This window comes from Ceratotherium simum, chromosome 36 (assembly GCF_057802395.1).
Source record: "Ceratotherium simum simum isolate JZ-2026a chromosome 36, ASM5780239v1, whole genome shotgun sequence".
In the NCBI taxonomy this organism is placed as follows: Eukaryota; Metazoa; Chordata; class Mammalia; order Perissodactyla; family Rhinocerotidae; genus Ceratotherium; species Ceratotherium simum.
Genome location: NC_141935.1, coordinates 30,887,404 through 30,910,945, shown reverse-complemented (window position 1 = coordinate 30,910,945; position 23,542 = coordinate 30,887,404). Strand labels below are relative to the sequence as shown.

Below are 23,542 nucleotides of genomic sequence, written 5' to 3'. Positions count from 1 at the left end.
TGTTAGAGAACATACTTTGTTTGATCTGAATACTTTTAAACATATCAAGACTTGTTTTATGGCCCAGAACATGATCTATCTTGGTAAATGTTCCATGTGCTTTTGGAAAGTATGTGTATTTGCTATTGTTGGGTGTTCTATAAATCTCAATTTGACCCAGATGGTTGATGGTGTTGTCTATGTCTTCTACACCTTTACTGGTTTTCTATTTGTTCTATCAATTATTGAGGAGAGGTATTGAAGCATGTGACTATAATTGTGGTTTTGTCTATTTCTCCTTGAAGTTCCACATATTCTGAAGCTCTGTAATTAGGTTCATAGACATATGTGATTTTTATATGCTCTTGATGAATTGTTATTATGAAATGACCCTCTTTAACCCTGGTAATACTCTTTGCTCTGAAATATTCTTTAATATTAACATGGCTACTCTGGCTTTCTTTTCATTGATGTTATCATGTATACCTTTGTCTATCCTTTTATTTTCTGCTATTTATGACTTCATATTTAAATATATTTCCCGTAGGCACCATATAGTTAGATCTTGCTCTTTTTAATCAGTCTGATCATTTCTGCCTTTTAATTGGAATGTTCAGATCATTTACATTTAATGTGATTGTTTATATGGTTCGGTTAACTCTAGCATCTTGTTATTTGTTTTCTACTTGTCCCAGCTTTTCTTTGTTTCCTTTTTCCTTTTCTCTTCCTCTTCTTTTTTTTTTTTTTTTGCTGAGGAAGATTGGCCTTGGTCTAACATCCATGCCCATCTTCCTCTACTTTATATGGGATGCTGCCATGGCATGGCTTGACAAGTGGGGCGTCAGTGCACACCTGGGATCCGAACCTGTGAACCCCGGGCCGCCGCAGCAGAGCACATGCACTTAACTGCTTGCGCCACCAGGCTGGCCCCTCCTTTTCTCTTCTTTTGCATTAACTGATATCTTTTATGATCACATAGCTATGATTTTTTATTTTGTCATTTAGTGGTTGCTTTAGGGTTTATAGTGTACATCTTTAACCTCTCACAAATCCTTAAGAGATATTATACCACTCCAAATGTAGTATAAGAACGTTACAAAAGTACATTTCTACTTCTCCCCTCCTATATTTTGTGCTATTTTTGTCATACATTTTATTTTTACATATATTATTAACTCCACACTACATTATTACTATTTTTATTTAAACAGTCACTTATCTTTTAAACAGACTTAAATAAGGAAAAAGATTATACGTATAATCTTGTAGTTACCATTTCCAGTGACTTTTACTTCTTTGTTTAGATTCATGTTTCCATCTAGTATCATTTTCCTTCTGCTTGGAGGGCTTCCTGTAACCCCTTTCTTCCTTGTGGGTCTGCTGGTCATGAATCAACTCAACTGCAGTATGTCTTAAAAAGTATTTTGCCTTCGTTTTTGAAAGATACCTTCATAGCTATAGAATTCTGGTTTGACAGGTTTAAAAAAATATTTTAAAGATGTTGCTCTACTGTCTTCTCACTTGCATTGCTTCCAGTGAGAAATCTGATGTCATCTTTGTTCTTTTGTGTGTAACATGTTTTATTCTTCTGGCTGCTTTTAAGATTTTTCTCTTTATAATTAGCTCCAAACAATTTTATTATGTGCCTTGGCATGGTTTTCTTCATGTTTCTTGTGCTCGGGGTTCACTGAGCATCTTATAATTTCAGGTTTTAGTTTTAATCAAATTTGGAACAATTTAGCCATTAAGTTTTCAAAAAAAATTTTCCCTCCTCCCCTTCTTCGAGGATTCCAAGTACATGCACACTGGGATCCTTGAAATTTCCCAATCACTGTGAGGCTCTTTTCATTTTCTTTTTTTGGAGGGCAGAGTGGAGTTTGTTCTGTCTGTGTTTCATTTTGGATAGTTTCTACTGCTATGTTTTCATCTTCACTAATCCTTTCTTCTATAATGTCTGCTGGTAATCCCTTCTAGTATCTTTTTTTTTTTTTTTAGATCTCAGACACAGAAGTTTAAATCTCCAGAAGTTTGATTTGGGTATTTTGTATATGAAATATCTTCCTTATCTCTACTACATGCTCATTTTTTTTCCTGTAGCTTTTGAATATGTGAAATATAGTTATATAACTCTTTTAATGTCCTTGTATGCTAATTCGAACATCTGTGTCAGTTTGGGTTCAATTTTTGTTGGTTGATTTCTCTCCTCATTATGGGTCATATTTTCCTGCTCTTTGTATGCCTGGTATTTTTGATTGCATGACAGAAATTGTGACTATTACCGTGCTGAATGCTGAATATTTTTTATAAATATTCTTGAGTTTTGTTCTGAGATGTAAATTAGTTACTTGGAAACAGCTGGATCCTTTTGGGTCTTGTTTTTAAGGTTTGTTAGATAAGGCCAGAGAAGTGTTTACTCTAGTGACAATTATTCCTCAGGACTGAGAGAGACCCTTCCGAGCACTCTGCTCCATCCTCCAGGAATCACTATGAGTGTTTTCAGTCTGGCTGGTTAGAACAGGTACTACTCCCAGGCCTGTGTGACCCAAGAATTCTATTCCCTAGTCCTTTCAGTTGGTTCTTTCTCCAGACTTGAATAGTTTCCCCTCGCACATACACTTATTAGTACTCTGCTCAATACATGAGGGGGACTCATTGTAGATCTCCGGAATTCTGTGTGGAGCTCTTTCATCTCTGATATTCTTCTTTGCAAACGCCAGCCACCTTGGTCTCTCCTAACAATCAGCTCCACTTCCTCAATTCAGGGAATCTGCTGGACGCTTCCTGGGTTTCCCACTTCACTGTTCCATGATCTGGGAACTTTCTCAGGAAATTACACTGAGGCAATCAGGGCTCATCTTGATTTCCAATGTCTTGAGAAGCATTGTTTCATACATTTTGTTCATTTTTGTTGTTGTTGTTATTTTATGTAGGAAGGTAAATATACAGTCTTTGTTTTTTCTGTCTAGACCAGAAGTGGAAATTTCTAATATAAGCATGTAATGCTATAAATTTCCCTCTAAGTACTGCTTCAGCAGCATTCCATAAAATTTGATATCTTATATTCTCATTTTCATTCAATTAAAAGATTTTCTAGGGGCATGCCCAGTGGCGCAGCAGTTAAGTTTGGGCATTCCGCTTTGGTGGCCCAGGGTTCGCTGGCTCAGATCCTGGGCGTGGACTTACTCACCACTCATCAAGACATGCTGAGGCAGTGTCCCACATAGAAGAGCTACAGCTCTACAGCTATGATACACAACTATGTACTGGGGCTTTGGGGAGAAAAAAAGGAGGAAGATTGGCAACAAATGTTAGCACAGGGCCAATCTTCCTCAAAAAAAAGAAAAGTTTCTACAAGAATATAAAAAATAAATAAATAAAATTATAAAAAAAAGATCTTCTAATTTCCTTCGAGATGTTATATTTAACACACAAATTATTTAGAAGTGTGTGGTTTAATTTCCAAGAATCGGAGTATTTACAGATATATCTCTGTTACTGACTTCTAGTTTAATTCCATTCTGATTAGAGAACATACTTTCCATGATTTAAATTCTGTTAAATGTGTTGAGGTTTGTTTTATGACTCATTATATGGTCTATCTTGGTAAATGTTCCATGAACACTTGCCAAGAATATGTCATCTGCTGCTTGCTGTTGGGTAGAATGTTCTATAAATATCAATTAGATTCAGTTGGTTGCTCAGTTCTTCTATACCCTTGTCTAATTTCTGCTATTTTATCTTCAACTATAATTATGGATTTGTCCATTTCTTCTTTTAATTCCATTAGTTTTAATATGTTGTATTTTCACTTTCATTCAGCTAAAAATGATTTCTAATTCCCCTTGAAACTGTCTTTGCCCAAAAGGTTATTTAAATGTATCTTTGTAGATTTTCAAATACTTGAGGGCTTTCCACATCTTTAAAAAAAATTGATTTCTAGTTTAATTCTGTTGGAGAACATACTTTGATTTCTATTCTTTTAAATTTGTTAAAGTTTGTTTTATGTTCCAAAATATAGTCTATCTTGGTTAATATTCCACATCCACTTGAAAAAAAAATGTATTTTCTACTGTTGTTGGGTGGAATATATTCTACAAATGTCTATTAGGTCAAGTTGGTTGATAGTTAATACTAAGAATATTTCAGGGGTCAGCAAACTTTTTGTGAAAAGGGCCATATAGTAAATATGTTAGGTTTGGGGCCATGTAGACTCTGGTGCAGACTTTCCTCTGTTTTGCTGCAGTGCAAAAGCAGCCAGAGATCATACATAGACAAAGGAGCACGGCTGTGTTCCAATAACACTACAAGACAAGTGGCAGGCTGGCTACGGCTGATGGGCGATGGTTTTCTGACCTGTGGTGTTGTTTATCCTCATATGTCCTTGCTGATTTTACTGAAAAAGGAGTGTGGAAATCTTCTAATAAACTTGTGGATTTATCTCTTTCTTTTTTCAATTCAAATAATATTGGTTCATGTATTTTGAAGCTCAGTTGTTGGGTGCATACACATTTAGGATGGTTATGTCTTTTTGATAAATTGAACCTTTTACCATTATATAATGTCCCTCTTTTATCCTTGATTGTTTTCCTAGTTTGTCTGATAGTAATAAAGCCACTCCAGCTTTCTTCTAGTGTTTGCATGGTATACCCTTTTTCAATGTTTTACTTTTAATCCAACTGCAACATTATATTTAAAGTGGGCTTCTTATAGGAAGCATACAGTTTGCTCTTTTTTTTAAAAAAAACAAAACCCCAATTTGACAATCTCTGCCTTTTAATCAGTGTTTTTAGGCCATTTACATTTAGTGAAATTATTGATATATTTCTATTTAGCTCTGCCATTTTATTGTTTTCTGTTGTATCCTCTGGTTTTTGTTCCAGTGTTTCCCTTTTCTGCCTTCTTTTGGATTATTTAAATTTTATTATTATTTTTTTTAGTATTCCATTTTATCTATTGGATTATTTTACTCTGTCTTGTCTAATTTTTTTAATGTTTGCTCTGGGGGTTATAATATATGCATTTAACTTTTCACAACCTACTTAGAATTAATACTTGGATATTTCAAGTGGAAGGAAGAAATCTCACTACCCCATAGGTTCCTTTACCCTTTGTCATTTACATTGTAATTGTCATATGTATTATGTCAACATACGTTAAAAACCCCACCAGAAAATGTTATATGTTTTAAGTTTCGCTTTTACCTGTTATACATATTTTAAGGAATTTAAGGGTATAAAAATCTGAAATATACCATTTCTGTTGTTCTTTATTCATTCCTAAAGTTCTAAATTTCTCATTTCTCTTCCACCTGATAAGCTTCATTAGGCCTTTATTTATTTAGAGAAGGTCTGTTGGTAACAAATTCTCTTAGTTTTCCTTTATCTGAGAATATCTTTATTTCTATTTAATTCTTGAAAGACGTTTTTGTCTGGAAATAGAATTCTAGGCTGTTTCTTTTTTTTCAGCACCTTAATAATATTGCTTCATTGCCTTCTGTCATCTGTTGCTCCTGAAGAGAAATCTGCCATGACTTGAATCATTGTTCTCTTATATATGATGTGTCATTTTTCTCTGGCTGCTTTCAAGTTTTTTTTTTCCTTTGATTTTCAGTAGTTTATGAATTTTTTTGCAATTATCTTGTTTGGAGTTTGCTGAGCTTCATAACTCCTTAAGTTTATATCTTTTACCAAACATGGCAAGTCTCTGGCCATGATTTATTCAGATATTTTTTCTACATGACACTCTTTCTCCTCTCTTTCTTGGACTCCAATGACATGAATGTTAGTATTTTGGTATTATCCCACAGGTCTCTGAGGCTTGGTTCAATTTTGACAAAATTTTTCTACTGTTTAGATTGGAAAATTTCTTTTGATATAACTTCGGGCTCATTGACTGTTTCTTCTGTCATGTCATTTCCATTCTGCTATTGAACACATCTAATAAATTTTTACTACAATTATTCTATTTATATTCTAAAATCTCTGGTTTTGATTCTCAAAATAGTTTAAAAACTTTTTGTTCTTGAGGATAGTTTCATTGAATGTATATAATTTTAGATTGACAATAACTTTATCTCAGTTATTTGAGTAATTCACTATTTTCTGGCTTCCGTTGATCCTGTCTAATTGTTTTATTGTCTTTGTTTGTAATTTGTCTTTTCTGTCTGGATACTTTTAATTAATTAATTAATTAATTTTTTTTGGTGAGGAAGGTTAGCCCTGAGCTAACATCTGTCGCCAACTCTTCTCTTTTTGCTGAGGAAGACTGGCCCCGGGCTAACGTCCGTGCCCATCATCCTCCACTTTATATGGGATGCTGCCACAGCATGGCTTAACAAGCAGTACGACCATGTGCACCTGGGATCCGAAGCCCGGGCCACTGCAGAGGAGCGCATGCACTTACCCACTATGCCACTGGGCCGGCCCCTGGATACTTTTAACATCTCTTGTTAGTCTTTGATACCCTGCAATTTCATTATTTTGTGTCTAAGTGGGTTTTCTTTTTTCCTATATCAGTTGGGATTTATTAGTATTTCTGGATTGAGGATTGATATCTTTCTTTAAGTCTGAAAAAAACTCAGCTGTTTTCCATTCTAATCTTTTATTTTGGAGTTCTGGTTAGATATATGTTGGATCTTCTCTTTTCTATTTTCTTCTTCATCTCTGTTACTCTCTTTTTCTTGTTTTCCATCCCTTTTTCTCTCAGTTTTTCATTTTGTTTAATTTCTTATCTAATTTCTAAGGCACTAGTTATTTTTGTTGTATGCAATTTTCCATTTAAACTGTCCATTGAATATTACATTTCAGTTATTATTAGTTTTACCTAAGCTTATTACATAAAATGTAATATTTTAACATTTAAAAAATTTGAAATATAATCCACATATAGAAAATGGACCAAATAGAAATATATATAGCTGAAAGATTTATCACAAAGCAGAAGTCCATGTAATGACCATATAGATTAAGAAATAGAGTATTATCAGAACTCCCAGATGCCACCCATGCTCTCTTCCAATCACTACATCTTTCTTTTCCAGGATAACCACTATCCTAAATTTTACGGTAATGACTTCCTTGCTTTTAGTTTTACTAATTGCTTTGCCATTTGATAGACCGCTTTTTCCTTATGTTTTCCATTTATTTAAATATATTAAAGATATTTTATATTCTGTCAATTCCAATACCTGACGTCCTTGCAGGAATGGTTCTGCTCTTTGTTGTTTCTGCTGACTCCCATGGCATCTTGTTTCTTCGTTTGTTTTGCCATTTTTGAGCATGAGCTCAATTTTGTCAGAATGCTATTTGTGGAAATTTTTCAAAGCCTGACTGGAGAGTTTATTCCTCCATAAATAATTTGTGTTTGCTTCTGCTTGGTGCTGGGCTTAATGTTTTATTGAACTACATAAGTACTGTGAATTTGGGCCCCCAAGTGCATGTGGGTTGGCTTCTGATCATGAATTCTAAAGACAGACTTTTTCTCTCCTTCTAAGAGTTAAAGGTAAGATAGATTTAATTATACAGGGAAATTTTTGAAGGTTCTTATTTTACGCAAAAAATTATCATCAGATGCCCTACCTTGCTCAGGCCCAAAACTCGGTCTAAAGAACCAGAAGTCTGAATATCTGGAATCAGCACATGGCCTTAGGGTAGCTGAGATTTTGGAATTTGCTTATGCCTCTGGATTAGTGCTCCAGGACTCCCCCTCCTTCCACTCAGGATTTCCCTTACTACCATGTAAGTCAAGCAATGCACTTAAAAGAAGGTTTAAAATCTTTATGCAGCATTTTAGGTGTTTTGTGATGTGATAGCTTCAGGATATCTTACTCACTATATTGTCAGAAATGAAAGAGTTAATTCACTTTTAAGAGCACACAGAGTCTTTGTTTGGGGAAAATAATTTTTTGGATCTTTTGCCCATTTCAAGGTAAAACAAAACTCCCATAGTATGACTAAATGACTCTGAATAATAATATACAAGATTCATTTTATTCTCTATTATTGGAGGTGCATCTCTGTAAAGAGACCTCTGAGAAGTAGGTCAGGAAGATAAAGCTATTTACAACCATAAACAAAATAACTCTGTAAAAAGCTGCCTAGTATAGTCTCTGATATATCACTGAGTTAAACACAATGGTAAATATGTCTAAACGTGTAGGTGTAATATACATATATACATAATCTTTTACTAACCTTCAATAAATATTTCACCCAACACCATTTTCTTGATGTAATGCCAATAATTCCACCATCAGGAAGACTTTCATTTCTTCCCAGTCTTGTAAATGCATGAAAACTTTTTATGTAAAGAATACCATTTATTAGAAAAAATATTCCATCCTGCGATAGGTTCACATCAGACACACTGTGTCTTTCGTTGTCAGTCAGAGTGTTTGGAGGCACTCTGATTCTGGTCCAAGTACGGAATGAATCATTGGTTTGGAAGGTCTCCATGTCGGCTACCACAACAACAGAGGCAGGAACACAGGCAGACCAGTCTGCCATTAACTGACTGCCACGTGGTGAAGAGATTGGTAAGAAACCAGGCATCTCAGGAATTGTCAACAAAGGAAAAGTCAGCAGGAGGAGAAAATCTGCAATAAAGCAATCTTGAAAAGCCACTTGATTTCCTCTAATCTCCTTTAGTATATCATCTGCTGTCATTGGTACTGAGACATGCCAGGTCCTAAGAAGAGAAAGATAGAAAACATAAGAATAAAATTTTTCTCTTTCTCCTTCTTTTTCTATTTCTCTCCTCTCATCCATCTTGCACAGTGCTGACTTTTATCATCTTTTTACAAATTTTTACTTTTATCAACATAAATCTGTGTAAAACAAATCATATAGTACTAAAATGCTACCATTGCCCCATTTCTCCTCATTCTTCACTCTTATTCCAAAGGAAAACAATCTTGACTCTTACAGCTCTTTCTTCTGGGATGTGTCTCCATATTCTCAAATAAATATTCTTATATTGCTCTCAATATATAATTTTTATACATAATCTATTGGCTTCTTATATGACAGATGAAGATGTCTCTCTCATATAATATACCTACCCATACATTTTTTCCTCTTCTCTCAAACTAATATCACAGTGTTTTAGCCAAATCTATAGTGTTTACATTGTTATTACTATGTAAATATTGTTTAGTACTGAGCCATTTATTATATTATGATTATGCTTTCTTTCATATATATATTTATTTACAGTAGTTCCCCTGGAGTTAATAATTATTTCATTTTGAAAATTTGTTTGGTTTTCTAAGTTTTCCAATAGGTAGTTAAAATGGCACTCCATAATATTTTCCATGTGGTCCATGCAGAGGTTCCCTTCATTACTCTGTGGGTTGAAGCCACCATTTCCTGGATCCAATGCTTTGATCTTTCTTGTTTTGATAAAGCACATTCTTCAGTACCTCTCTGTGAAAGGGTATATGAACATAAATTTTTTGAGACCCTGAATATCCAAAAATATCTTTATTTTACACACTCGCTGGATAATTTGGCTAGGTAGAGACTTCAGAACTTTGAGGGCATCTTCTCCAGTCTTTCTGTATCCAGGTATTCTAAAGAGGAGTCAGATGACACATTGATTCTTGTTTACTTCACTGGGCTGCCTTTCTATAAGTTTTTAAGATCTTCCCTTTTTTTCTTGGTATTCTAAAATTTGACAGGGCTTGGTCTATCTGTTGAAGAGGACACACAGAGGAATCTGTGGAGTCAAGCACTCCTATATGTATCTTAGAAGTATGAAAAGTTCTAAGGAGAGTTTCTGAGCAGGGCAATCCAGGCTACAGCAGGCTGTAGGATGCTCAGTAAACGCTTCTTGAGCTTCCTATTTCCTTGGTGAATACACATTGGGTTGGTGGTGAGGGCCTTCTGTCCATCAGAATGAGGTCCTGCCAGGTCAAGAGGACCCCATGTTGGGGCAGTTGTCGAGTTGTTATCAAACCTCTATGCCTTAAACCATGCCACCATGAAACTCGGTGCAATTACTGCTTTTTGAAAGACACTCCACTGACTCTAAAATTGGTTTCAAGGACAATTTTTTAAATCACCAGTACTGTTTTCGTACATTGTCCATTGGCTATGTAATAATCTCTTACGTGCAGCCACATTACGACTAGGTATCAGTGTCTACTTTGTTTGAGTGGATAATTGGTTATCTACAAGGCCTAGGAAGGACCCAGCACTCAAGGCCTGGCCAGGGTGTACTAAGCTTTTCAATTGTCCATGTCTATCATTTTGTTTGCAGACCTTTGATTTTTTTTATTGTGACGACACTTTTCAAATTGTTTTTCTTATTTCTTTCCCATTTTATAGCATCTTAATCTTCTTTTATGTAATATAATATCTTCTCCTACTTCTGTGAAGATGCTATTTATATTTTTTTGTGAAGTTTTCCTTTGCTCCCTGCTGTGTGCTGTTTCCTCTGAGTTCCATTGCTCTCTTTATTGATTGAGGTCTCTGACACTCATGTTGGAGGCCTTCTGTAACTGTTCAGTGGTCCTTGGCTGTCCATTAATATTTAAGAGAAGCAGGAGGCCAACCCCGTGGCATAGTGGTTAAGTTTGCGGGCTCTGCTTCAGCGGCCCGGGGTTCACAGGTTCAGATCCTGGGCGCGGTCCTACACACTGCTTATCAAGCCATGCTGTGGTGGTGTCTCACATATAATGTGGAGGAAGATGGGCACGGACCTTAGCCCAGGGCCAATCTTCCTCAGCAAAAAGAGGAGGATTGGCAACAGATGTTAGCTCAGGGCTAATCTTCCTCACCAAAAAAAAAAAAATTTTAAGAGAAGCAGTAACAAGCTGCGAGTCAGCTTCGAGGGATACCTTTTACTCCCCTTGGCCCCACTGTGCTTCTCCCCACCCAACTCCAAATTTAAGTTTCTTTAAGTAGGTCTGATCAGTTAATCCAAAAAAGAATCGTCTTCTATCTTGCCAGGAGGATGTATGCTAGGTCTCCACATTCAGGGAGCAGGGCTGGAGGACAGGACTGAAGGCACGCTGGGGAGTTCCCATCACTTTACAAGTCCCTCCTGCAAGCTCTTCATGAACTGAATTTCTGTGCTGCACTAAGTCAGGTAGCGGTTCTCTCTCTGCTTTCTATCTTCTCTTCTTGTTTCCCTCCCCCTCGTTTGTCCTCATAGGTCTACACTTTAAAAACTTTTCTCCCTGTTATGTGAGAGAGATTTTGGGAGAGAATAGAGACAAACAAATGCATTTTATCTGTGATGTTTTAATTTATCTCCTTTAAACTGAATTTCATTAAGTCAGGTTCTGCTTAGAAACTTCAGTGGCCTCTTAATTATATCCAGGAAAAAATTCAAACTATTCCAAATGATTTTTAGGGAATCTCCATATTTTTTCCTATTCAATTTCACTTGCCACATTATATTTCAGGGGTGTTCTTTCTTTTTGCCTTCCCAAACTGCGCGCACTCTTCCCCTCCCTCGGGGCACCCATTCCCTCTCCTCCATCTCTATATTCTACTTGTCCTTCAAGTCCTGCCGAAGAATTATCTCTTTTATTTTGCTTTCTTGTTTTACCACACAATATATCTTTTATAAGGATCATCTTTTCTAAGCCCATATCAGTCAATCATGTGGATGCTACTTTATGGCATCCAAGGCAGCACTTTTTTTAAATGGACCTCTGATATTCTCTACATATGCATATTTTCTTTATATTTCTTTTAAAATATCATTTATTTAATAATTTTATTATGAATGTATTATATACACAAAAGACTATATGATGCACACATAGTTTAAAGACTACTACTAAGATGAACACCCGTGTACTAATCACCTAGATCAAGAATCAGAACGTTATCAATATCTTGGAAATTTCCTGTATGTCTTTCCTTCCCTCCCACCCCCACCTGCTTACAGGTAATCACTGGCCTGATTTTGTAGTTGCATTCATGTTTACATTCCTGTGCTTTTTAAAAACTAGTTTTGCCACATGTATGTCTTAGTAAACAATATAGACCTGCAAGGAGAAAGAGAAAAGTCCAGTAGTATAGTTGCAGACATCAAAACCCCTCTATCAGTAATTGACAGATCCAGCAGGCAGAAAATCAGTAAGGACATAGTTGAATTGAACAGCACCATCAATCAACTATAGCTAATGGACAGTTAAAGAATACTGCATCCAACAACAGCTGAATACACATTCTTCTCAAGCTCATGTGGAACATTCACCAAGACACACCATATCCTGGGTCATAAAACACAACTTAAGAAATTCTAAAAAATAGAAATCATACAAAGTAGGCTCTCAAAACACAATATAATTAAACTAGAAGTCAATAACAGAAAGACAGCTGGAAAATCTCCAAATATTTGGAGATTAAACAACACACTTCTAAATAATACATTAGTCAAGAAAGAAATCTCAAGAGAAATTTAAAAATATTTTTAACTAAATGAAAATAAAAATATAACTTATCAAAATTTGGGGGCTGCGGTGAAAGCAATGCTTAGAAGGAAATTTATAGTATTGAATACATATATTAGAAAAGAAGAAAGACATAAATCAATAACCTAAATTTCCACCTTAGGAAACAAGAGAAAGAAAAGAAATATACACCTAAAGCTAGCAGAAGAAAAGATAATAAAAATTAGAGCAGAAACCAATAAATTGAAAACAAAAAAGCAATAAAGAAAATTGATGAGACCAAAATCTGGTTCTTTGAAAAAAATCAATAAGATCAATAAACTTCTAGCTGGACTAACTAAGAAAAAAAGAAAAATCTGGACACAATTTACTAGTATCAGAAATGAAAGAGGGGCCATCACTACTGATCTCATTGGCATTTAAGAATAATAAAGGAATACTATGAAAAATTCTATGCCCACAATTTGATAACTTAGATGAAATGGACCAATTGAAAGGCACAATCTACCAAAATTCACCTAAGGAGAAATAGATAATGTGAATAGGGATATATCTATTAAAGGAATTGGATACACAATTAATAACCCTCCCAAACAAAAAGCACCAGGCCCAGATGCGTTCACTGGTGAATTCTAGCATTTAAGATAATTAATGCCATAATTAATGCCAATTCTCTACCATCTCTTCCAGAAAACAGAAGCAGAGGGAATACTCCCCAACTCATTCCATGAGGCAAGCATTACCCTACTTACGAAAACCAGATAAAGACATTACGGATAAAGACACTGACGATTTGAATACAACAATGAGCAAAAAGAATTATATACCATGACCAAATGGGATTTATTCCAGTTATGCAAGTCTGCTTCAACATTAAAAAATCAATTAATGTAATCTATCACATCAACAGGTTAAAGAAGAAAAAGCGTATAATCATATTAACAGAAGCAGAAAAAGCATTTGACGGGCCTGCCCGGTGGCTTAGCGGTTAAGTGCGCGTGCTCCGCTACTGGCGGCCCGGGTTCGGATCCCAGACGCGCACCGACACACCGCTTGTCCGGCCATGCTGAGGCCGCCTCCCACACACAGCAACTAGAAGGATGTGCAACTATGACATACAACTATCTACTGGGGCTTTGGGGGGGGGGCAGAAAGGAGGAGGATTGGCAATAGATGTTAGCTCAGAGCCAGTCTTCCTCAGCAAAAAAGAGGAGGATTAGCACGGATGTTGGCTCAGGGCTGATCTTCCTCAGAAAAAAAAAAAATTGACAAAATCCAACACTCACTCATAATGAGAACTCTCAGCAAACTAGCAACAAGGGAAACTTCCTCAACTTGATAAACGAGCATCTACAAAAAACTTACTGGTGAGAAATTAGATGCTTTCCTCCTAAGAACAGGAACGAGGCAATGATGTCTCCTCTTACCACTCCTTTTCAGCTTCATACCATCATACTGGAAGTGCTAGCTAACACAGTAAGATAAGAAAATGAAATAAAAGGTATACAAGATTGGGAAGAAAGTAATAAAATGTTCTTTGTTTGCAGATGACATGATTATGTATGTAGAAAATCCCAAAGAACAGATACAAAAAAAATCCTGGAACTAATAAGCAATTATAGCAAGGTTGTAGGATATGAAGTTAATATATGCAAGTCAATTCCCATGCTTTAAAAAACCAGTTTACCACATATATGTATTATTAAACAATATATTATTTAATTTTTCAAGCTTTTGCACTTTATATAAATGGAATCATACTGTATTTTTCTTCCATGACTTGCTTTTTTCATTCGATATTATGTTTGTTAAATTCATTTATGTTGATTTGTGTTGCTGTGTTTCATTTTTCACTGCTGTATAATTTGTGTGTGTGTATATATATACGTATATATATATTGCTATCAGAAACAATGCTGATACAAATATACTTTTACACACCTTCTAGTGTGCCTGTGCGTGGGTTTCTCTAGGGTATATACTGGTATTGAATTGCTGAACCATTGGTATGTGCATCTTCCACTTTGCCTGATAATGTAAAATTATCTTTCAAATTGATTGTGCTAATTTACACTTCTACTAGCCACGTATGTAATACGCAATTGTTACGTGTTGCTATGGTTTGAATGTTTGTGTGCCCACTGGGATGGTATTAGCAGGTGGGGCCTTAGGGAGGTGCGTAAGTCACGAGGGTGCAGCCCCCGTGAATGGGATTCATGCTCTTATGAAAGAGGCCTGAGAGGGCTCCCTAGCCCTTTCTACCAGGTGAGGATGCAACAAGTCTGCCACCCAGAAGGAGGGCCCTCACCCAACCATGCTGGCACCCTCATCTCAGACTTTCATCCTTCAGAACTGTGAGAAATAAATTTCTGTTGTTTATAAGCCGCCTGGTTAATGGTATTTTGTTACAGCAGCCTGAACGGATTGAGACACATATTTTCACCAACAATCTCTAAAACGTTAATATGTTTATCAATCTGGTGTGTGTCAAATGGATATCATTGGGCTATTAATATTTTTATTTGATTACTAATAAGGTTGAACATCATTTCATGTACTTATTAATGAGTTGAGTTGATCAAATCTTTACTTTTATAGTTTGAGCTACTTTTGATTTATTATAGAAATCATTTTGTACCCTGGGGCAATAAAGATATTCTTCTATTCCTTTCTAAAAGTTTTTCAGGTTAGCCTTTCATTTGTATGTCCTCTGAGATTATTATTATTATTCATATGAGGTTATTTTTATGTATGATATGAAATAAAGAACAATTTCATTTTTAAGTAAAGCTTTATTCTGTCCCTATTGAGATGATCATGCAGTTTTACTCCCTTAATCTATTAATGTAGTAAATTATATTAAAACATTTAAAAATATTATACTAACATTGCACTTCTGGTATAAACCAACTCGATCTTATGTCATATATTCTTTCATAAATTGTTAGATTTAGTTTGCTACTATCTTATTTAGGATTTTGCATCTAGGTTCATGAATGAAATTAGCCTATAATTTTCCTTTCTCATATACTCCTTGCCTGAATTTGGGTATGCTAACTTCACTTTGCTGTTTAGGACTGGAATTATTTGTTTGTGCTAGTGCTCTCTTCCCCTCCTTAAAGATTGTTGAATACTGATTAAGTTTCTTTTTAGTTTGAATATTGCTCAAATTCTACATTTCCTTTTGAGTCATGTTTGAAAATTTTTCTGGAATTTTTTTCCATTTAAGTTCAAATTTATTGGTCTAGAACTGTTCGTGCATCTGCTAGTCTATGTTCCTTTGTAAACACCTCTTTCCATGTTTTTTGAATTACTGGTTCATCATACCCTTTATATCTCAACTCAATGCCCCCTCTAAGATGCTATCTAAATGTGTTTCTCTCTGTATTATCACCTAGCGTTTTACCTTCATAGTTCCTGATACAACATAACATTATCTTGTTTACTTATTTATTTACTTGCCAATTATCCATCTTCCATATTAGAATTTGAATTATAAGAAACTGAATTCTTGAATTCCAAACTAGAATTTGAATATGAAAGTTATGGACCCTGACTATAACCCTAGTTTCTAACAGTGGCCTGATATAAAGTAGATATACAATGAATATTTGTTGAATCAATTGTGGAAACCTGTTGGCATATGTGTTGCCAAAAAAACTAAGTTAAATCTATACTCATTCTCTATCCAGTTTTCAGAAAGTTGGATTTCTGAATAAGTCTTCTTGCTAAAAATGGCAAAGAGCTTTTGCGTAATGTCCAAAAGTTTATTTAATCGTTCTATGCATGTTAGCATATAAAGTTTAGACTATATATTTATTTGGATATAGTGGAAAATTATGTTAGTTCATTATGTTTGTCTCAAGAGACTGATTTTTACCAGCCAATGTTGGCGATAATTAACTCACTATGCTATTATTAATTTAGCTCTAATTAGCCCAACTGGATAAAAAAAACTCTGCAAATATTCTTAAAATTTAAGGAACATAGCTTAAAAAGGAAATACTTGAAAATACATTTCTTCATGAAAAATGTATTTATAAGTAAGATAATGTGATTTATAGCAGTGCAAAACAACGGAAAATCTCAATTTGTTAGAGCAGAATGGATTCCCCAGCTGATAAGCTTGTTATTTCTACTTTTTTTTTTCCTTGCAAGATATTCTTTAAAAAATTTAAATTGAAAAAAATTTCAGCTTTAGTGAGGTATAACTAACAAAATTGTAAGGTGTCTAAGGTGTACACTGTGGTGATTTGATATACATATATATTGTGAAAGGATCCCCCGCCCCCAAATCTGGTTAGTTAACACATCCATCATCTCACATATTTATCTTTGTGTGTGTATGTGAGAGAACATTTAAGTTCTAATCTCTTAGTAAATTTCAATTATATAATACAGTGTTATCAACCATAGCCACCATGTTTTACACTAGATCCTCAGACCTTTTCATCTTATACTGAAAGTTTGTACTCTTTTACCAACCTCTCCCTATTTCAGCACCCCGTCTCCCCCAAGTCTCTGGCAACCACTTTTCCACTCTCTGATTCTCTGAGTTTGACTTTTTTTTAGATTCCACATATAAGTGATACCATGCAGTATTTGTCTTGCCTTTCTCTGTATGGCTTATTTTACTTAGTTTAACGCCCTCAAGGTCCATCCATCTTGTTGCAAATAGCAGGATTTCCTTCTTTATAATGGCAGAATAATATTCCATTATATATATATAACATATATATATATATATTCTTCTTATCTTCTTTATCCATTCATCCATTGATGGACACTTAGATTGTTTCCATATCTCGTCTATTGTGAACAATGCTGCAATGAATGTGAAAGTGCAGACACCTCTTCAATATCCTGTTTTCATTTCCTTTGGATCTATACCTAGAGGTGGGATTGCTGGATCATATGATAGTTATATTTTTAATTTTTTGAGGAACCTCCATACTGTTTTCCACTGCACCAATATACATTTCCACCAAGCATGCACAAGCGTTCCTCTTTATCCACATCCTTGACAACACTTGTTATCTCTTGTCTTTTTGATAATAGCCATTCTAACAGGTGTGACGTGATATCACATTGTGGTATTGATTTGCATTTCCCTGACGGTTAGTGATGTTGAACATCTTTTCATATACCTGTTGTTCATCTGTATATCTTATTTGGGAAAATGTTCATTCAGTTCCTCTGCCCATTTCTAAATTGTATTGTTTGTTTGTTTGCTATTGAGTCATACGAGTCTTTTATATATTTTGGATATTGGATATTTGATAACTCCTTACCAAATATATGATTTGCAAATATTTTTCCCATTCCACAGGTTGTCTTTTCATTTTGTTGATGGTTTCCTTTGCTCTGCTGAAGATTTTCAGTTTGATGTAGTCCCACTTGTTTATTTTTGCTTTTGTTGCCTTTGCTTTTAGTGTCAAATCCAAAAAATTATTGCCAAGACTGATGTCAAGGAGGTTACTGTCTATGTTTTCTTCTAGGAGTTTTATGGTTTCAGGTCTTATGTTCAAGTCTTTAATGTCATTTTGCGTTGATTTTTGTGTATGGTATAAGATAGTGGTCCAGTTTCATTCTTTTGTATGTGGCTGTTCAGTTTACCCAACACCATTTATTGAAGATACTATCCTTTCCCCGTTGTATATTCTTAGCTCCTTTGTCATAAATTAATTGACCATATATGCATAGGTTTATTTCTGGGTTCTCCATTCTGTACCATTAATCTATGTGTCTGTTTTTATTACAATACTATGCTGTTTTGATTACTACAGCTTTGTAATATAGTTTGAAACCAGGAAGTGTGATGTCTCCCTCTTTGTTCTTCTTTCTCAAGATTGCTTTGGCTATTTGGGGTTTTTGTAGTTCCATACAAATCTTAGGATTGTTTGTTCTATTTCTGTGAAAAATGCCATTGGAATTTTCAGAGAGATTGCATTGAATCTGTAGATTGCTTTGGGCAGCATGGACATTTAAAAAATATTAATTTTTCCAATCCATGATTATGGAATATTTTCCATTTATTTGTATCTTCTTCAATTTCTTTCATCAATATCTTAGTTTTCAGTGTAAAGGTCTTTCACCTCTTGGTTAAATTTATTCCTAGGTATTTTGTTCTTTTTGATGAAATTGCAAACGGGATTATTTTCTTAATTTCTCTTTCTGATAGTTCATTGTTGGTGTATAGAAACGCAACAGATTTTTGTATATTGATTTTGTATCCTGCAACTTACTGAATTCATTGATTAGTTCTAATGGTTTTTTGGTGGAGTCTTTAGGGTTTTCTATATATAATATTGTGTCATCTGCAAATAGTGAGTTTTATTTCTTCTCTTCTGATTTGGATGCCTTTTCTTTCTTTTTCCTGCCTCACTGCTCTGGTTAGGACTTCCAATACTATGTTGAATAAAAATGGTGAGAGTGGGCATTTGTGTCTTGTTCCTGATCTTAGACAAAAAGCTTTCAGCTTCTCACTGTTGAGTGTGATGCTAGCTGTGGGCCTGTCATACACAGCCTTTACTATGTTTAGGTATGTTCCCTCTATGGTCCACTTTGTTGTGAATTTTTTCATGAATGGATGTTGAATTTTGTCAAATGCTTTTTTTCTGCATCTATTGAGATGATCATATGACTTTTATCCTTCATTTTGTTAATGTGGGGTATCACGTTGTTTGATTTGTGAATGTTGAACCATCCCCATCCTTGCATCCCTGGAATAAATCCCACTTGATCATGCTGTATGATCTTTAATGTGCTGTTGAATTTGGTTTGCTAATATTTTGTTGAGAATTTTTGCATCTATGTTCATCAGGGATATTGACCTGTAATTTTCTTTTCTTGTAGTGTTCTTGTCTGTTTTTGGTATCAGGGTAGTGCTGGCCTTATAAAATGACTTTGGAAGTGTTTCCTCCTCTTCTGTTTTTTGGAAGAATTTAAGAAGGACTGGTATTAATTCTTCTTTAAACATTTGGTAGGACTCACCACAAACTCTTCTTAAATGAACACACATATACAAACACTTTACATAGTCATGCTAGTACTTCTATAGAAAGAAATCTTAGGAGTTGGCATGTTAAATCATAGATTACATCTAATTAGTATTTTGGTGGTGAACATGATGTAATCTATGCAGAAATAGAAGTACAATGATGTACACCTGAAATTTTTACAATGTTATAAACCAATGTTACTGCAATAAACAAAAAATTTAAAAAAAAATAAAAATAAAAAAAAATAAAATAAAATAAAAAAAATAATAAAATAAAATAAAATAAAATAAAATATACCTACTGCAGGAATCTTCCTCCAAAATATTTTTAACCAATTTATATTTTTGATTCACCTGTTTTACCAATTTACGCTCCCCATATTTCCCTACCCCTCACCAAACCTACATCTTCTCTTTCTCCTTCCCCATCTTCCCCTTCTTCACCCCTTCCTCCCTCCCCTCCTCCTTCTGCTCTCTTTCTAACATTTTTCTTCTTACTGCTCTTCTTCCTCTGGTCCTGTTACATTGGGCAGGATTATAAGTACAATGTGGAAAAACAAGTCAAAATGGGCATACTTTTATTGTTCATGACATTAATGAGAATGATTCACGTTTCATCAATTTATTTGTTATTTTTTACTGTTAGTCTTTTATATGTACATTTGTTTTAAGTTAAGAAAAATTTCTCCTGATTCCAATTTATTAATTCTTTTTAAAATCAAGAATGGATGCTGGATTTAATAAAAAATTCTTTTCACACTTATTGTGACAATTAAGTAGTTTTTCTCCTTTAATCTATTAGTATGGTAAATTACATTAATTTCCTCATGTTGAAACATCTTTGCCTATATGATCATGTTCTAGAATTTCTTTAAAGTAGTGTTGATTTTAATACAGTAATATTAAATCTGTATTAAAAAGAGAAATTGATCTATTTTTATGTTCTATATGCCTAATTTTTGATATTGGGGTTATGCTAGCCTTATGTAATGAATTGGAGAGATGTCTATATTCTTAAACGTATGGAATAGTTTCAACAATATAGAGATCGTTATTTTATGCCTATAGGCTTAGGAGAATTTGTTCACAAAATCATCTAGGCTGGGTGCCTTGGAGAAACAGATTAATTTTATTACCATTTCAATTTTATGTATCTTTAAAAGATAAAGACTTTCTAAAGAACAAGTGACATCGAAGTCATCAAGTACTATTTAAAAAATAATTCCTTAATATACTGAAGTATCTGGACAGTGTTTAAATTAAATATCTTTTAATTTATAGATTCCTTCACCCTCTGTTCTTTGTTTGCCTTGTAATTTAGTTTTTGAAGGAATGAGTTTACTGAGGTAATATTTTGAAGTATTAAACAATGTTATTTTCCCTTTTCTCCTTTTCTGGCTACTGTTATTCCAGCCAGGCTGACAGTATGATGCCCAAGGCTGTGCCTTCTGAGGAAAAACATCAGAGGCTTCACAATGCAGAGTAATGACCTTCACTAAAATAGTCCCGCCAGTCACTCAACAAATAAGCAACGATAATAACCCAGGAGGGGGCAGTACCCAGCGTTGCTAAAATATGCTATCTAGATGTCCAGTTTTCAACAATAACAACAGATATGCAAAGAAACCAGAAAGTGCGATCCAAACAAAGGAATAAAGCAGGCATCAGAAACTGCCTGTGAGAGGGCCCGGGTGTTGAATACAACAGAGATTTCAAGGGAGCCCTTATAAATATGTTCAAAGAACTGAAGGAAAACATCCCTGAAGAAGTAAAGGAAGGTACAATGACAACGTCTCATCAAATAGACTTACATCAATAAAGAGACAGGAAAGATAAAAAACCACATGGAAGCTGTGGGGTTAAAACCATGATAACTGAAACGGAAAGTTCACTAGAGGGGCTCAACAGGAGATCTGAAATGTCAGAAGAAAGAACTACTGAGCTTGTAGGATAACAGAGAGTACGCAATACAAAGAACAGAAGGAGAAAAAAGAACGAAGAAGAATGTATAGAGCCTCAGAGAAACGTGGGACATCATTAACTGCACCAACACATACATAATTGGAGTGTTAGAAGGAAAGGAGAGAAAAAGAGGAGAAGAAAATACTTGAATAATAGCTAAAAACTTCCCAAATTTGATGAAAATCATTAATCTACACATCTAAGAATCTCAACAAACTTCAGCTATGATAAATACAAAGAGATCCACATACACAGATTATCACAGTAAAAATGCTGAAAGCCAAAGAAATGGAAAAATCTTAAAAGCAGCATAAAAAAATGATACATCACAAAGAAATCTTCCCCCTGAGGGCAGAAGGCAGTGGGACGACATATTCAAAGTGTGGGGAAAAAAATCCTATATTCAATAAAATCATTTTTCAAAAATGAAGTACAAAGTTAATGGGGCCAGCCTGGTGGCGCAAGCAGTTAAGTAGGCGCGCTCCTCTGTGGCGGCCCAGGGTTCCCCGGTTTGGATCCTGGGCGTGAACTGACGCAGGGCTTGTAGAGCCATGCTGCGGTGACGTCCCATATAAAGTGGAGGAAGATGGGCATGGATGCTAGCCCAGGGCCAATCTTCCTCAGCAAAAAGAGGAGGATTGGCATCAGATGTTAGCTCAGGGCTGATCTTCCTCACAAAAAGAAAAGAAAAAAATGAAGTACAAAGTTAAGACATTCCCAGATGCACAAAAAAGAGAGAATTTGTCACAGAAGACCTACCTTATAAGAAATACTAAAGGAAATTCTTCAGGTTGAAAGCAAGCCACAGAAGACAGTAATACAAATCCATATGAAAAAACAAAAAGCATGGGTAAAGGTAATTTTATAATTATAAAAGGCAGTATAAATCAATATCTCTTTTTTCTCTTAATTGATTTAAAAAGAAATTTTATAAAACAATATGTATTCAACTGTATTGTTGAGCCTATAACATTGAAATGTAATATACTTGCTAATAATTACACAATGGAGAGGGATGGGGGCACAGCCATATTGGAGAAAGGAAACGACAAGAGATGGTAACTCAGCTTCACGGGAACAAATGGAGAGAACTAGACATGGTAAATATGGACGTTAATATAACAAATGCTATACATATTACTGGCTCTCCTTTATTCCTTCAGCTTCTTTAAAAGACAGAAAATTACTTAAAGTAATAATTATAACAATGTATCATTGGGTTTACAGCATATATAGATGTAATATGCATAAAAATAATAAAAAGGAGAGGGACGGAAATAGAGCTATATAGGAATACATTCCTATATATCACTGGAATTGTTAGTATAAATCTGAATTAGCTTCTGATAATATGTATGTGGCCAGCCTTAGAGGGTAAACTAAGAAAATATTTCAAAAATATAGTGAAAAAAATTAAGGTAATTAAATTGTTACACTAGAAAATATTCACTTAATGCAAAAGAAAGCAGTAAAGGAGGAATAGAGGAACAAAAAAGACATGAGAAATAAAAATAAAATGGCAGACATAAATCAACTATATCTGTAATAATATTAAATGTGAATAGACTGAACATCCAATCAAATGGCAGAAATTGTCAGATTGGATAACAAAAGAATGTCCAACTATATGCTGTCAACAGGAGATATATTTTAGGTTCAAAAATACAAACAGTTGAAGGTAAAAGGATGGAAAGTCAACCATAAGAAAGCTGGAGTGACTATACCAATAACAGACAAAATAGACCTTAAGACAAAAAAGATACAAAAACAAAGAGGAACATTTTATATGTCAAGATGGTTTGTCCATCAGGGAAGTATAGCAATTATAGACATATTCATCTAACAAAAGAGACCCAAAACACTTGAAGCAAAAACCAAACAGAATGAGGAGAGAAATAGACAATTCAACAGTAACAGTTGGGGACTTGGATATACCACTTTCAGTAATGGCTAGAACAACTAGCAGAAGATCAACAAGGAAACAGAAGAATAACACTATAAACCAACTAGACCTAACAGACATCTATAGAACATTCCACCCAACAGTAGACTACATGTTCTTCACAAGTATGCCTGGAAAATTCTCCAGGACAGACCACATGTTAGGATATAAAACAAACCTCTATACATTTAAAAGGATTGAAATCATATAAAGTATTTTCTCTGACCACAAAGAAATTAAGTTAGGTACCACG

General features: G+C 34.7%; 1 protein-coding gene across 1 annotated transcript in view; it reads right to left on the bottom strand.

The window, feature by feature from the left end:
* CATSPERE (catsper channel auxiliary subunit epsilon) overlaps positions 1 to 23,542 on the bottom strand; it is a 186,317-nt gene that overhangs the window by 80,459 nt on the left and 82,316 nt on the right. The window contains exon 9 of the mRNA XM_087424248.1: positions 8,172 to 8,664. Within this exon, the coding sequence (XP_087280374.1) occupies positions 8,172 to 8,664 (493 nt within the window). The remainder of the gene's footprint in view (positions 1 to 8,171; positions 8,665 to 23,542) is intronic.